The sequence below is a fragment of the Anastrepha ludens genome, chromosome 2, assembly GCF_028408465.1.
Source record: "Anastrepha ludens isolate Willacy chromosome 2, idAnaLude1.1, whole genome shotgun sequence".
Lineage (NCBI taxonomy): Eukaryota > Metazoa > Arthropoda > Insecta > Diptera > Tephritidae > Anastrepha > Anastrepha ludens.
This window is the reverse complement of record NC_071498.1, coordinates 135,565,140-135,577,500: the sequence shown is the minus strand read 5'-3', so window position 1 is coordinate 135,577,500 and position 12,361 is coordinate 135,565,140. Positions and strand designations below refer to the sequence as shown.

Here is a 12,361-nt window from a genome sequence, read left to right as displayed (position 1 = left end):
AAACGTAAAAGTTAACGGAGCAACGAACTCAAAGTGAATACCCCTATTATATATTGCTTTTGTTGTTTACATAGTTGCATTTACACGGAGTGCCAAGAGATCTTTTGATTGACACTCAGTTACGCGCCCAACTAAAGCAATAAAAGAGAAAATAAAATATGCAATAAATTGAAAATGAAGACAAGGAAACAAAGAAAGTGATTGAAGATCGGAAGTAAGTTCAGTGCGTAAACAAAATAAATAATTATTTTTTATAATTGGATAAGTAAGAAAGCGAGAATAATAAATGTGCATTGTGCAAAAAGAATATTGGTTTACATTGTTTTTAAAAAAATAGATGGAATACAAATGTCACACGAAAAGTAATGTGAATTTGGAAGTACTACATATTTGTGGTAAGTAATGATTCATTTTATTTACAGGAATATGCATACATATATGTATGTATATGCGGTTTTATCCAAAACCGTTTTATTTAATGCCTTTGTGTGCGGCTTGTGACGGGACGGGTACAGGTTCAGGCATAAAAATGCGATTGCGTTGTACTGCTACAGTTATGTTCGCACAAGTCTCGCAAAAGGCATGCATTAAAAATACATCATATGTATATAAGTATGTATGTACATGTGTAGTGAAACTAAAATATTAGACAAATCAAGTTCGCGGCCTAAGTTTTTTGTTTCCTAATAGGCGTAGCTCAAAGATAACTATTAAGTACCAACAAAAAGGCAATAAACAACAACTCCAATTAGCAATTATTTACGTTTAATTATATGAATTACCTCGTATATCTATTTTTTCAATGACACGTTAGTGCAACGACCAAATAAAAAGGAATAGCAACAACGTCTACCATTTTTGGTAGAGAAAGTGGTTAGGTCACTGATGCCACCAGGAGACGTATCGTAGACAACGGAGTATTATTCCTGTAACTGCAAACATTTAATTTGGATGAAATAATTGCGCCGCGACTTGCCAGTCAATCGTAACCATGAGCATACGCACAAGGGCACTAGTCTTTTCCACTTTTTTCGGTAGCTGCATCGCAATTGGGCTTTTATTGGTCAGTTTGACTACGAATCATTGGGTGCGTGCTTACCCAAAACGCCTCAATTCCACAGTAAGTAAATACATGTATGCATATATGTTTGTATATCTCAAACAACCACTTCTCTTTCTATTTCGTATTTGAAAGGATTCAAAAGGTGATATCAACTTTGGCTTATTTTATGGCAACAAGGATCTCAACTATGGATTTGGTGTACGCACTACACCTATTATTGGTATGTAAATATAGAATAAGAGGTGGCCTACACACAGTACAAGTTTCTTTTAAACATCGATGCTACATGACCTGTTAGTCCAATTTTCTGGCGCATTGTTGACGATTTCTGGCTCTATAACAAATCACAGCTTTGCGATCGGCGATCTGTATGTAAAATTTCGATTGCTTAGTAAGCTGTGTAATAGGTGCTTCCTGCCGTCGTTGTTGCAGCAGTAACAGTGCGCCCTGCTCCTAACTGTTGATCGCTTTACGCTCTCAGAAGCAGTTATAAAAAGAAGTTGTATCTGATGTCACTAGTAAAAACTTCGCACCAAACTGGAACCTTCTTCAAATGCATTGACTTCATACGAATTTTTCGAGCCGAGCCTTGAAATTGCTACAACAATAATAATAATAATCGTAACGTTTGTCCACAAGCTAACCAGTCTCACAAATATTTTGAAAACCTTTTAGCACACGACGAGATAGATTTCGCCCAGAACTTCAATAAAAGCACGGTTTGAGCAAAACAAAAATTTAGAAATAATTTTGTAAATGGTGTTTCCCATAGTAATTCAAGCGTAAACCAATTAATTTCGTCCCGTTTACGTATATATTGGCTATCAGTTAAAATTAGGAAACAGATGTCAAGGTCAAAACTACCTATGCTACTAAAAGAAACTTGTTGTTGTAGCACCACTAATGCATATGTACATATACAGTTTGTCAAGAATATCTTTGCATAGTGAAGAAAAATTTAAAATTTTAGCTTTGATCGAGAATTCCAACAACAAATAAAAAAGCAAACAAAAAATTTATATTCCAATGGTATTTTTTCCCACTCTTCTCTGATGAATCGTATTAATTCAGTTTTATTAGTTAGCGATCTTTTTTCTACTTTTATTTTTAAATGAACCTACAAATTTTCGATTTGGGTTAATGTCGGGACTTTCGACGGGAGTATAAATAACTTTGTTTTTGCAGTTGTAAAGTAACCAGGACCTGTATAAATAAGATTTATGTTTGGGATCATTATCTTGATAGCATTTGTATTTAAATTTGTTTGAGTTTTCCGGGCCAACAAAGCCGAATTTTCTAATACTGGAAGTCAATTCGTTTTTTAAAATATCAAGATATACTTCCTTGGTCATTATTTCGTCCAAAATTTTGATTTCACCCATTCCCATTGTTGAAGACAATCACTTTATAACTAAATAATTCCTTACCCCTTTCACATTCCATACGATTTGCAACAAAACCCAAATGAATGAAATTCGCGGAAAATAACTGCATTTTTTGTTGTTTTCATCAGTTATGCAAAGATTTTTTTGACACTTTTTAAATAGAGTAAACATCTTTTTTTGTTGTTGTTTTTGTAATGTGTGTGATTATTTAATAACTGTTGGCGCCTAGTAGTCGTAGACAAGTACAGTAATGGAATGAGTGTATACATTTTTTGTTTGCTTTTTTATTTGTTGTTGGAATTCTCGATCAAAGCTAAAATTTTAAATTTGTCTTCACTATGCAAAGATATTCTTGACAAACTGTATGTGTTTTTTACTCATTTTGAATTTTCCTGCAGTTTACACATTCGACCAAAACGGACCAGAAACAATGAATTTTTGGCTTTGGCTAATCACGGCTTTGGGTACTGGCTTTGGTTTGCTTAGTTGTGCAATATCCGCCATTGCAGCTGTGTTGAAAGCTGCATCTGCGGCAAAACGTCCCGGAACTATGGTACTACTATTCGCTTCTAACATTTCAGCAGCAGCAGCTCAAGTGATCGCCTTCATCTGCTGGCTTGTACAATTCTATCAATACTTACAGCAGAATGTTCTTGCTGTTCAGGACCGTAATTGGTATAGTCATGGTTTAGCTTTTTTGGGTTACAGTTTCTACTTGGTAATTGCCTCTACACTTGTTGTTATATTAAATATTTTCATATTGTTGCATGCCAAACGTTGTGAGCACCGCGACCGCCAACGACTGGATCCACCTAGCGAAGAAAAAAATCAAAGCGCCATAATGCTGTACTAAGAGTTTACCTTAAATCGTAATAGAACAAATTGTTTAGATTAAAACGAACTGATGTTAATTCGTTAAAGGCTGGTGTATCTGTCTATATCATAATTCTCAAAACGCAAATGTTTATACACAAAAATGTAATTTCCTCAAACAGTTTTTTTTTTTTTTAGTTATTAAAAAGTAATGGTAAATATAACATATTTGTAAGGGAAACCAACTGCTCAGGCTTTCGCCCTAAAAATTATTTTATCTTTATTTATGTAATGTACATATTCCAAAAGTAAGGAAAGTACATACATATTTCAAAAAGCACAACATTTTGTGCAATTATGTATCTTAAGAATATTCTACTATTTTATTTTACTATTTTATTATACCGCCTACTTTATTTGAATTTGCATTTTCCGTATTTCGAGTTTCCTATGTACTTATATACATGTCTACTTACATACATGTATATTTTTATGAATGTATTCATATGTATTTTTACTATTTTTTCATAAATAAATCTAAAATATGTATGTATATGAAAAAGTAAAGTTTTTTAAAATGCATTTTTCTGTAGTTGGTGCGTACATTCTTTGTTAGATGTTTCTCGTATCACCTGAAAGGCAGTCGCGCATGACTCCATTCAACTATAGCAGCCACAACTGTATGAAATATTAATTATGAATTATAAATTAATTGAATGATTTAACTAATTTAATACAGAACAAAATTTACCAATGCAAACACTCAAACTTATTGATTATACTGACAAAAATACTGGAACATCTGATTGCGAAAGGTGTGACTATTTCGTTCCCATGATAGTAGGTTCTATGTTAGCGGACCGACCTGCATTTATATCTGGCCAAGCATTGCCACGGATGTACGGGGAATGTTTATGCTGCTATAACAACAACTATTTCAAAACTGCCAACCTTAGATTTCGCCTTTATAACATTTTTTTATTCCATATTACCAATGAATACAGAAACACACAAACGTTACACAATTTTTTCCAACTTGGCTGCATAGATGGAACAACACAATGAAGTGCCGCTGCATACATCGTTGCATTCCAGATTGCAAAGCTCGTTAGAAAGAAATCGCTCGTGGGTTTTTACCTGACTCAGTTTTTGACCGAGCATGGCCGCTTCAAAGCATTCCTCCATTGGTTCAAACACGAAGCGGATGCCAGTTAGGAATACTGTGGGGGGAAACGCGGTAGAAGATGTCTACCATGTATTCCTCGAATGTAGGCGAATCAATGGCTCTAGATTGAAGCTTCGCAGCATATTTGGCGGAAATCACGACCTTTCGTCTTTCGTCATGAGTCTTTCGTGCAATTCATGCTACAAAGCAAGGAAACACGGATGGCAGCATGCGATGCAATATCAGAGACGACAAAAAAGCCTAGGACCTTCGAAAGGCTACGGTGTAGGAGCGGCGTCTAATTGGCCTTCCCCCTCGCACAATGTAATAAAACATAAACAAAAAAAAAAAGTTTAGTCTCCTGAAATGATAACCAACGCTACAACGTAACGTCCATCCAGATTTAAAAGCTTATTTCAAGCTCTTCTAGAAGGATGGATCAATTGTTTTGTCTACCTTTGTCCTATTCTTTCCTTTCACTGTCGTATAAATTCTGTTTCCTGCTCGTCGTTGACGATTTCTTTATGTGGGTTTTAATAAGCCCGCAATATGGTTCTGGTCCATGCAATTTAGATGTAGCGCCTAATTTTTGTAGGCAGTTTGATCGGGGACCTTCATATTTCGGTACCCTTGCTCTCAGAGTATTGAGGGCAGTGAAGCATTCCTCAACGAATTTAGATGTTATTGTGTAAGACTATAGTGTACATAGGCTGCTTCTGATATAATACAGATGCACCTCGAAGTAGTACCTCTTCGTGGCATGCGTATCGATTTTTTACGCCCATCCGCACAAGTTCTTCCATCCGTAAGCTTCGACTAATCTGTGTACCAGATGCCATCTAAAATAGATATCTTGAAATTTCCACAAATCTTTAGCGCAGGAGTTATTGCGTCACGCAATTACACTACACGATTGCTTATGAATTTCGTTGCGATTTCCATATGCTCAGGGAATTTCCGATCTTTTGGTGAGAAATATTGTTAAATTTAGTTATCCTAGGGTAGCCTCCTTCTCTATTATGATAAGAAAAGGTGGTGCACTGTCAGTGTACTGAGCGCGGCAGGTTCTCATCTCTCTAGTTCCGCCGAAGCACACCAATGGTAGCGCAGTCCTTTCTTCTTCTTAATTGGCGCGATAACCGCTTACGCGATTTTGGCTGAGTTAACAAAGCGCGCCAGTCGTTTCTTTCTCGTGCTAACCGGCGCCAATTGGACACACCAAGTGAAGCCAAGTCCTTCTCCACCAGATCTTTCCAACGCAGAGGAGGCCTTCCTCTTCCTCTGCTACCACCAGCTGGTACCGCATCGAATACTTTCAAAGCCGGAGCGTTTGTATCCATTCGGACGACATGACCCAGCCAACGAAGCCGCTGGATCTTTATTCGCTGCGCTATGTCTATGTCGTGCAAAGGTCCAAAAATCTTACGCAGAATCTTTCTCTCGAACACTCCAAGCGTCGCTTCATCGGATGTTGTCATCGTCCACGCTTCTGCGCCATACGTTAGGACGGGCATGATGCGAGTCTTGTAGAGTGTTAGTTTTGTTCGTCGAGAGAGGACTTTACTGCTCAGTTGCCTACTTAGTCCAAAGTAGCACTTGTTGGCAAGAGAGATTCTACGTTGGATTTCAAGGCTGACATTGTTATCGGTGTTAATGCTGGTTCCTAAATAAACGAAGTCTTTTACAACCTCGAAATTATAACTGTCAACAGTGACGTGGGTGCCGATATGCGAATGCGCCGACTGTTTGTTTGAAGACAGGAGGTACTTCGTTTTGTCCTCGTTCATCCTCAGACCCATTCGCTTTGCCTCTTTATCCAGTTTGGAGAAGGCAGAACTAACAGCGCGGTTGTTAAGGCCGATGATATCAATATCATCGGCATACGCCAACAATTGTACGCTCTTATAAAATATTGTGCCTGAGCGATTAAGTTCTGCGGCTCGTACGATACTCTCCAACATCAGGTTAAAGAAGTCACACGACAGCGAGTCACCCTGTCTGAAACCTCGTTTGGTATCAAACGGCTCGGAAAGGTTCTTCCCAATTCTGACGGCGCTGCTGGTGTTGAGCAACGTCATCTTACATAGCCGTATTAGTTTTGCGGGGATACCAAATTCAGACATAGCGGCATACAGGTAACTCCTTTCCGTACTGTCGAATGCAGCTTTGAAGTCGACGAAAAGATGGTGTGTGTCGATTCTCCTTTCATGGGTCTTTTCCAAGATTTGGCGTATTGTGAATATTTGGTCGATGGTAGACTTTCCAGGTCTGAAGCCACACTGATAAGGTCCAATCAGTTGGTTGACGGTGGGCTTCAGCTTTTCACACAATACGCTCGCTAGAACCTTATAGGCGATATTTAGAAGACTAATCCCGCGGTAATTGGCACAAATTGCAGGATCGCCCTTCTTATGGATTGGGCAGAGCACACTTAAATTCCAATCGGCAGGCATGCTTTCATCCGACCATATTTTGCATAGGAGCTGATGCATGCACCTTACCAGCTCCTTGCCGCCATGTTTGAATAGCTCAGCCGGCAGTCCGTCGGCGCCCGTGGCTTTGTTGTTCTTTAGCCGTGATATTGCTTTTCTCACCTCGTCATGGTCGGGTAACGGAACGACAATTCCGTCGTCAACGATTGCGGTATCGGGATCTTCACATTCTCTATGACATGCGCAGCTGTCACCGTTTAACAGGCTCGAGAAGTGTTCCCTCCAAAATTTAAGATTGCTCTGTACGTCAGTCACCAGATCGCCGTCTTTGTTCTTACAGGAAAACGCCCCGGTCTTAAAACCTTCTGTAAGCCGCCGAACTTTCTGGTAGAATTTTCGGGCGTTGTTCCTATTGGCCAGCATCTCAAGCTCCTCGCACTCACGTATTTCGGCCTCTCGTTTCTTCTGTCGGATAATACGTCTCTCTTCCTTTTTCAGCTCTCTGTAGCGATCCCACATGGCTCGCGTTGTGCCCGATCGCAGAGTGGCTCTATAGGCGGCATCTTTTCTTTCGGCGGCAGCATGACATTCCTCGTCGTACCAATTGTTTTTTCGGGCTCACCGGAATCCGATTTCTTCTTCGGCGGTGGTACGTAGAGAACGAGAAATGTTGCTCCATTGCTCGTGCATGCCGGATTGTTGGGCAGTGCTCTCCGAGAGCAGGAGTGAGAGTCGAGTGGCGAATCTTCTGGCTGTCTGTTGTGATTGCAGCTTTTCGATGTCGAACATTCTTTGCGTAGGTAGATGTACGTTTTTTGCTGCACAGAGGCGTGTGCGCAGTTTGGCTGCAACAAGGTAATGATCCGAGTCGATGTTGGCTCGTCGGATCGTACGTACATCTAATACACTAGAAGCGTGTCTTCCATCTATCACAACATGATCGATCTGGTTTCGCGTTTTTCGATCAGGAGACAGCCAGGTAGCTTGGTGTATCTTTTTATGCTGGAATCTGGTGCTGCAGACTACCATGTTTCGGGCCCCGGCGAAGTCGATCAGCCTCTGTCCGTTACCGGATGTTTCGTTGTGCAGGCTGAATTTTCCGACTGTGGGACCAAAAATTCCCTGCTTGCCCACCCTGGCGTTGAAGTCGCCAAGCACGATTTTTATGTCGTGGCGGGGGCAGCGCTCATAGGAACGTTCCAAGCGCTCATAGAAAGAATCCTTGGTCGCATCGTCCTTCTCTTCCGTCAGGGCGTGGGCGCAAATTAGCGAGATGTTAAAAAACACTTTGATGCGGATTATTGCGAGACGCTCGTCCACCGGAGTGAACGACAGTACTTGGCGACAAAGTCTCTCTCCCACAACAAATCCGACACCGAATTTGCGCTCCTTTACATGGTAGCTGTAGTAGACGTCGCAAGGTCCTAAGTTTTTCTTACCTTGCCCCGTCCATCGCATCTCTTGGATGGCAGTGATGTCAGCATTTACTCTCACGAGGACATCAACCAGCCGGGCAGAGGCACCTTCCCCATTAAGGGACCGGACATTCCAGGTGCATGCCCTCAAATCGTATTCCTTATTTCGTTTGCAGGGGTCGTCATCAGTGTTGGAAGTTCTCATCCGAGGCTTTGTTGCTGTTTTCATTGGGGGGCTTTTTAAGTGGCGGGTCCCAAACCCTGCGCACAACCAGCTATGCTGGGATGCTTCGCCTTCTCACGTTAGCTCACTCCCGAACGGGTGTTCGGAAGCTAACCAGAGGATACGTGGGCTAATCCCGGACGTTGTGAGCTGCTTGAACTATATGTATAAGAATCGTCCTGGCCACCTCCCAAGTGAATGCCGATCAATAACTTTTCCCACTTGCGTGGACTTCTACACATGGAACCATCCTCCTGGACTTCTACACATGGAACCCTCCTCCAGTCCTTTGCCTAGTTTAAAACCAGTATGCTAAGGAAGGACACTATTGGTTTCCCAACTGTGGTAAATGTCCAGTAAGTCAACTATTGCCCAAACATTTTCAATAGGATTGGCATCAGACGACTGTGAAGGCCAATCCCACATTTCAATTCGAGTTTGTTGTTTCCACTCTACACTCTTTCGGATTCGAGGTTTGGGAGCGTTGTGTCTTGTAAAATTTAAGGTAGGCTAGTTATTCCAAACATCTTCGCAGCTGACGGTAATAACATTTTTTGGTAAATTTTCATCATCAAAACTACCTTCAAATTGGTCTCCTTTTTCGGAGGAGTAGCCCCAAACGTGAGCCTCAAGTGGATGCTTAACACTTCGTTGAAGTTGCCTACTATCAACTGTACACCAGGACGGATGTCTGGAACTATTCGCCCAAAAGGAAGATTTATTCGTGAATATTACGTTTGCCCAATTTCGTTGCGAATTTGCGTTAGCCCATGCAAGTCCTTGTCAAAGTGTCAATGTATGATAATTAGATCTGCGGTTGTTTAATATGCTTTAGAATTTGAGGTCTTCTAGACTTAAACGTCCTCGAATCGTGTTTTTGGAGACCTTATCACCACTTTTACTTAAAATTGCTTCAGTTTCACGCAACGATAAGTTCTGCTTTGTCACGAACAAATCAATGATTTTCTGATCTTGTTTTGGAGAAAAGAAAAGCTCCTCATAAAAATATCTGCCGTTCGGAGTCGGCTTGAAACTGTAGGTCTCTCCATTTGAGAAACAACATTAAGACACATGCCACGAACAGGAGGAGGAGCCTGGCCAAACACCCAAAAAAGGTTGTAAGCGGTAGTTATAAAGTATATATGTATATATACACATAGGAGCACCGCTTCAAATCGTTCTTTAAACACAGAAATCATTTTGTAAAAACAATGTACGCTTCCTAAATATCTCATAAAATTAAAGGATGTGCCTTTTTAGCAGCATTCACATTTTTTATAACGCAACTCGAAGTTTCATTTTTACCGGTTACACTTCTATTAAACAGACTGTAAAATTTTAATTGGTTAGGTTAAACACCTACGACTACCGGGTTTTTCCAAAAGAAGTCACATTTTTTTTCAAGTGCTACACTTCTTTCTAAGAATATAGCGCCGAGGTTATATCCTGGAAGCGCACATTGTCGGGTTGGTAACTCCTATTTACAAAAAGGGAGCTAAATTGAACTGTGACAACTACCTTGGAATCACAATCTTAAACACCACATATAAAATCTTCTCTCGAATCCTCGCTTCCTGGCTATCTTGGACGAATACTAGGGCGACTTTCTCCTACGTCGATCAACAACAGACACAATTTTTTGTGCTACATAGGTTAGGTTAGATTAAACTTCAGCCCTAGCTTTGGGCACACTTGGGCAAACATTCAAAAATTCGCTCGTTTTGATGCCATACAGGCGAGAGGAGAAAGGAGGAGGGAAGGAAGAAGGAGCCTTGGGATTAGAGACGATGATGACCATGCATTTACGACGTCGCCGACGGTGGCTGATTTACGTTCGTAGTTAGCCGCTTCGAGCTACTGATGAAGTTCATCAGATTTGTGATATTTAGACCCACTATATCCGTAGGCGTAGCGAAAAAATTAGAGCCCAGATGTCTAAATCTTTGCCAGACAAGAACAGAGCAGTTGGAACGAAGGTGTTGAGATGATTCCACCTCGTCCTCAAGACAGCTTCTGCAGAACGGACTTGAGGCAATTCCAAGTCTCACCGCATGAACACCTAACAGACAATGTCCAAATTCGAGAGCTGGGGTTTTGTTAGCCTTAGGAGTTCCCTCGAGCGCCCCCGATCTATCCGTGACTAGAAGGATCTCGCGACCTTGCACGTTTGCGCACTAGCCCAGCGCTCGCTGAGTTGACTCGAGGCTCATCTTTCCAGTAGTAGTCCACAGGTTTTTATGCCAAAGTAAAATCTTGAAAATTCTGTGAATGAAACTTAGTGCATATCCTGTTCGTCAATTTCAAGCAAGCTTTTGACAGTGTTCTCCGAGTCAAAATCCTAGAAGCGCTTGCCGACTTGGGTGTCAGATGAAAACTTATTCAGTTGGTAACATCTGTCTTTAATCTCCTTCTTCATTTTGACGTTGTTTGGAAACCTTCTTAGTCACTCAGGAATAACAATAAAGGCAAGTAGTTAAAGGTTTGAAACCTTTTGCAACATTGAAAGTCGCAAAAGCAGTAGAGCTTAGAATAAATGATGGCAAAAGCAAATATCTGAAGATCTCGCGCACCGAAGAGAGACGAAATCCTGAAAACATCGGAATCGGGACATTTACCTTTGAATGAGTTCAGCACTTCAAATATTTGGGAGTACTAATAAAAATGACAACAGTAGTCACGACACAATACAAGACAGAATTTGGGTAGCAAACAAAGCATATTACGGTCACACTGCTGTAGTCTAAAGAAAAGGAAGAGAAGCTGAAGTCTAAGCACAAGAGCTAAAGCCCACCCTGAGCTGAAATCGCTACTTCATGATAATTCTGAGCTCTCAGCTAGAGCCTTGTATGGGGCACCATTTTTTCTAAGAAGATATTGGTAGTTTCAAAATCACGCTGCCGTTGGGCTTGAGCTGTCGGAGAAGCTCGGATTTATATCGAAAAAAGCACTATGATTGTATGTATAAAAATAAACTCACAGGAGGATGGTTCCATATGTAGAAGTCCACGCAAGTGGGGAAAGTTATTGATCGGCATTCACTTGGGAGGTGGCCAGGACGATTCTTATACATATAGTTAAAGCAGCTCACAACTTCCGGGATTAGCCCAAGTATCCTCTAGGTAGCTTCCGAATACCCCGGAGTGAGCTAACGTGAGAAGGCGAAGTATCCCAGGATCCCACTTAAAAATCCCCTCCAATGAAAACATACACAAAGCCACGGATGAGAACTTCCAACACTGATGACGACCCCTTCAAACGAACTAAGGACTACGATTTGAGGGCAGCACCTGGACTGTTCGGCCCCTTAATGGGTAAGGTGCCTCTGTCCGGCTGGTTGATGCCCTCATGAGAGTAAAGGCTAACATCACTGCCATTAAAGAGATGCGGTGGACGGGGCAAGGCAAAAAACCGTAGAACCTCGACGTCTACTACAGCTGCCATGTAAAGGAGCGCAAATTCGGTGTCAGATTTGTTGTTACGATTCGAGGACCCTACATCGACTCGGATCATTTCCCTGTTGCAGCCAAACTACGCACACGCCTCTGTGCTGCAAAAAACGTACATCTAACTACGCAAAGAATGTTCGACATTGAAAAGCTGCAATCACAACAGACAGCCAGAAGATTCGCCGCTCGACTCTCACTCCTGCTCTCAGAGAGAACTGCCCAACAATCCGGCATGCACGAGCAATGGAGCAACATTTCTCGTTCTCTACGTACCGCCGCCGAAGAAGAAATCGGATTCCGGTGAACCGGAAAAACAATTGGTACGATGAGGAATGTCATGCTGCCGCAGAAAGAAAGGATGCTGCCCATAGAGCCACGCTGCGATCGGGCGCAATGCGAGCCATGTGGTATCGCTATCG

The 12,361-nt window shown here is 41.5% G+C and overlaps 1 protein-coding gene across 2 annotated transcripts; it reads left to right on the top strand.

Moving 5' to 3' along the window:
- Positions 1–158: 158 nt before the first annotated feature.
- On the top strand, positions 159–3,623 carry LOC128855394 (uncharacterized). 2 transcript variants are annotated; one of them, XM_054090257.1, is made up of 5 exons: positions 192–214; positions 338–395; positions 815–1,120; positions 1,196–1,283; positions 2,847–3,623. In XM_054090257.1, the coding sequence occupies exons 3-5, from the start codon at positions 992–994 to the stop codon at positions 3,299–3,301; spliced, it is 672 nt and encodes a 223-aa protein (XP_053946232.1). In that variant the 5' UTR covers positions 192–214; positions 338–395; positions 815–991; the 3' UTR covers positions 3,302–3,623. The 2 variants fall into 2 exon arrangements, with proteins under 2 accessions (XP_053946231.1, XP_053946232.1); XM_054090256.1 differs by having other exon boundaries at positions 159–395.
- Positions 3,624–12,361: the final 8,738 nt, after the last annotated feature.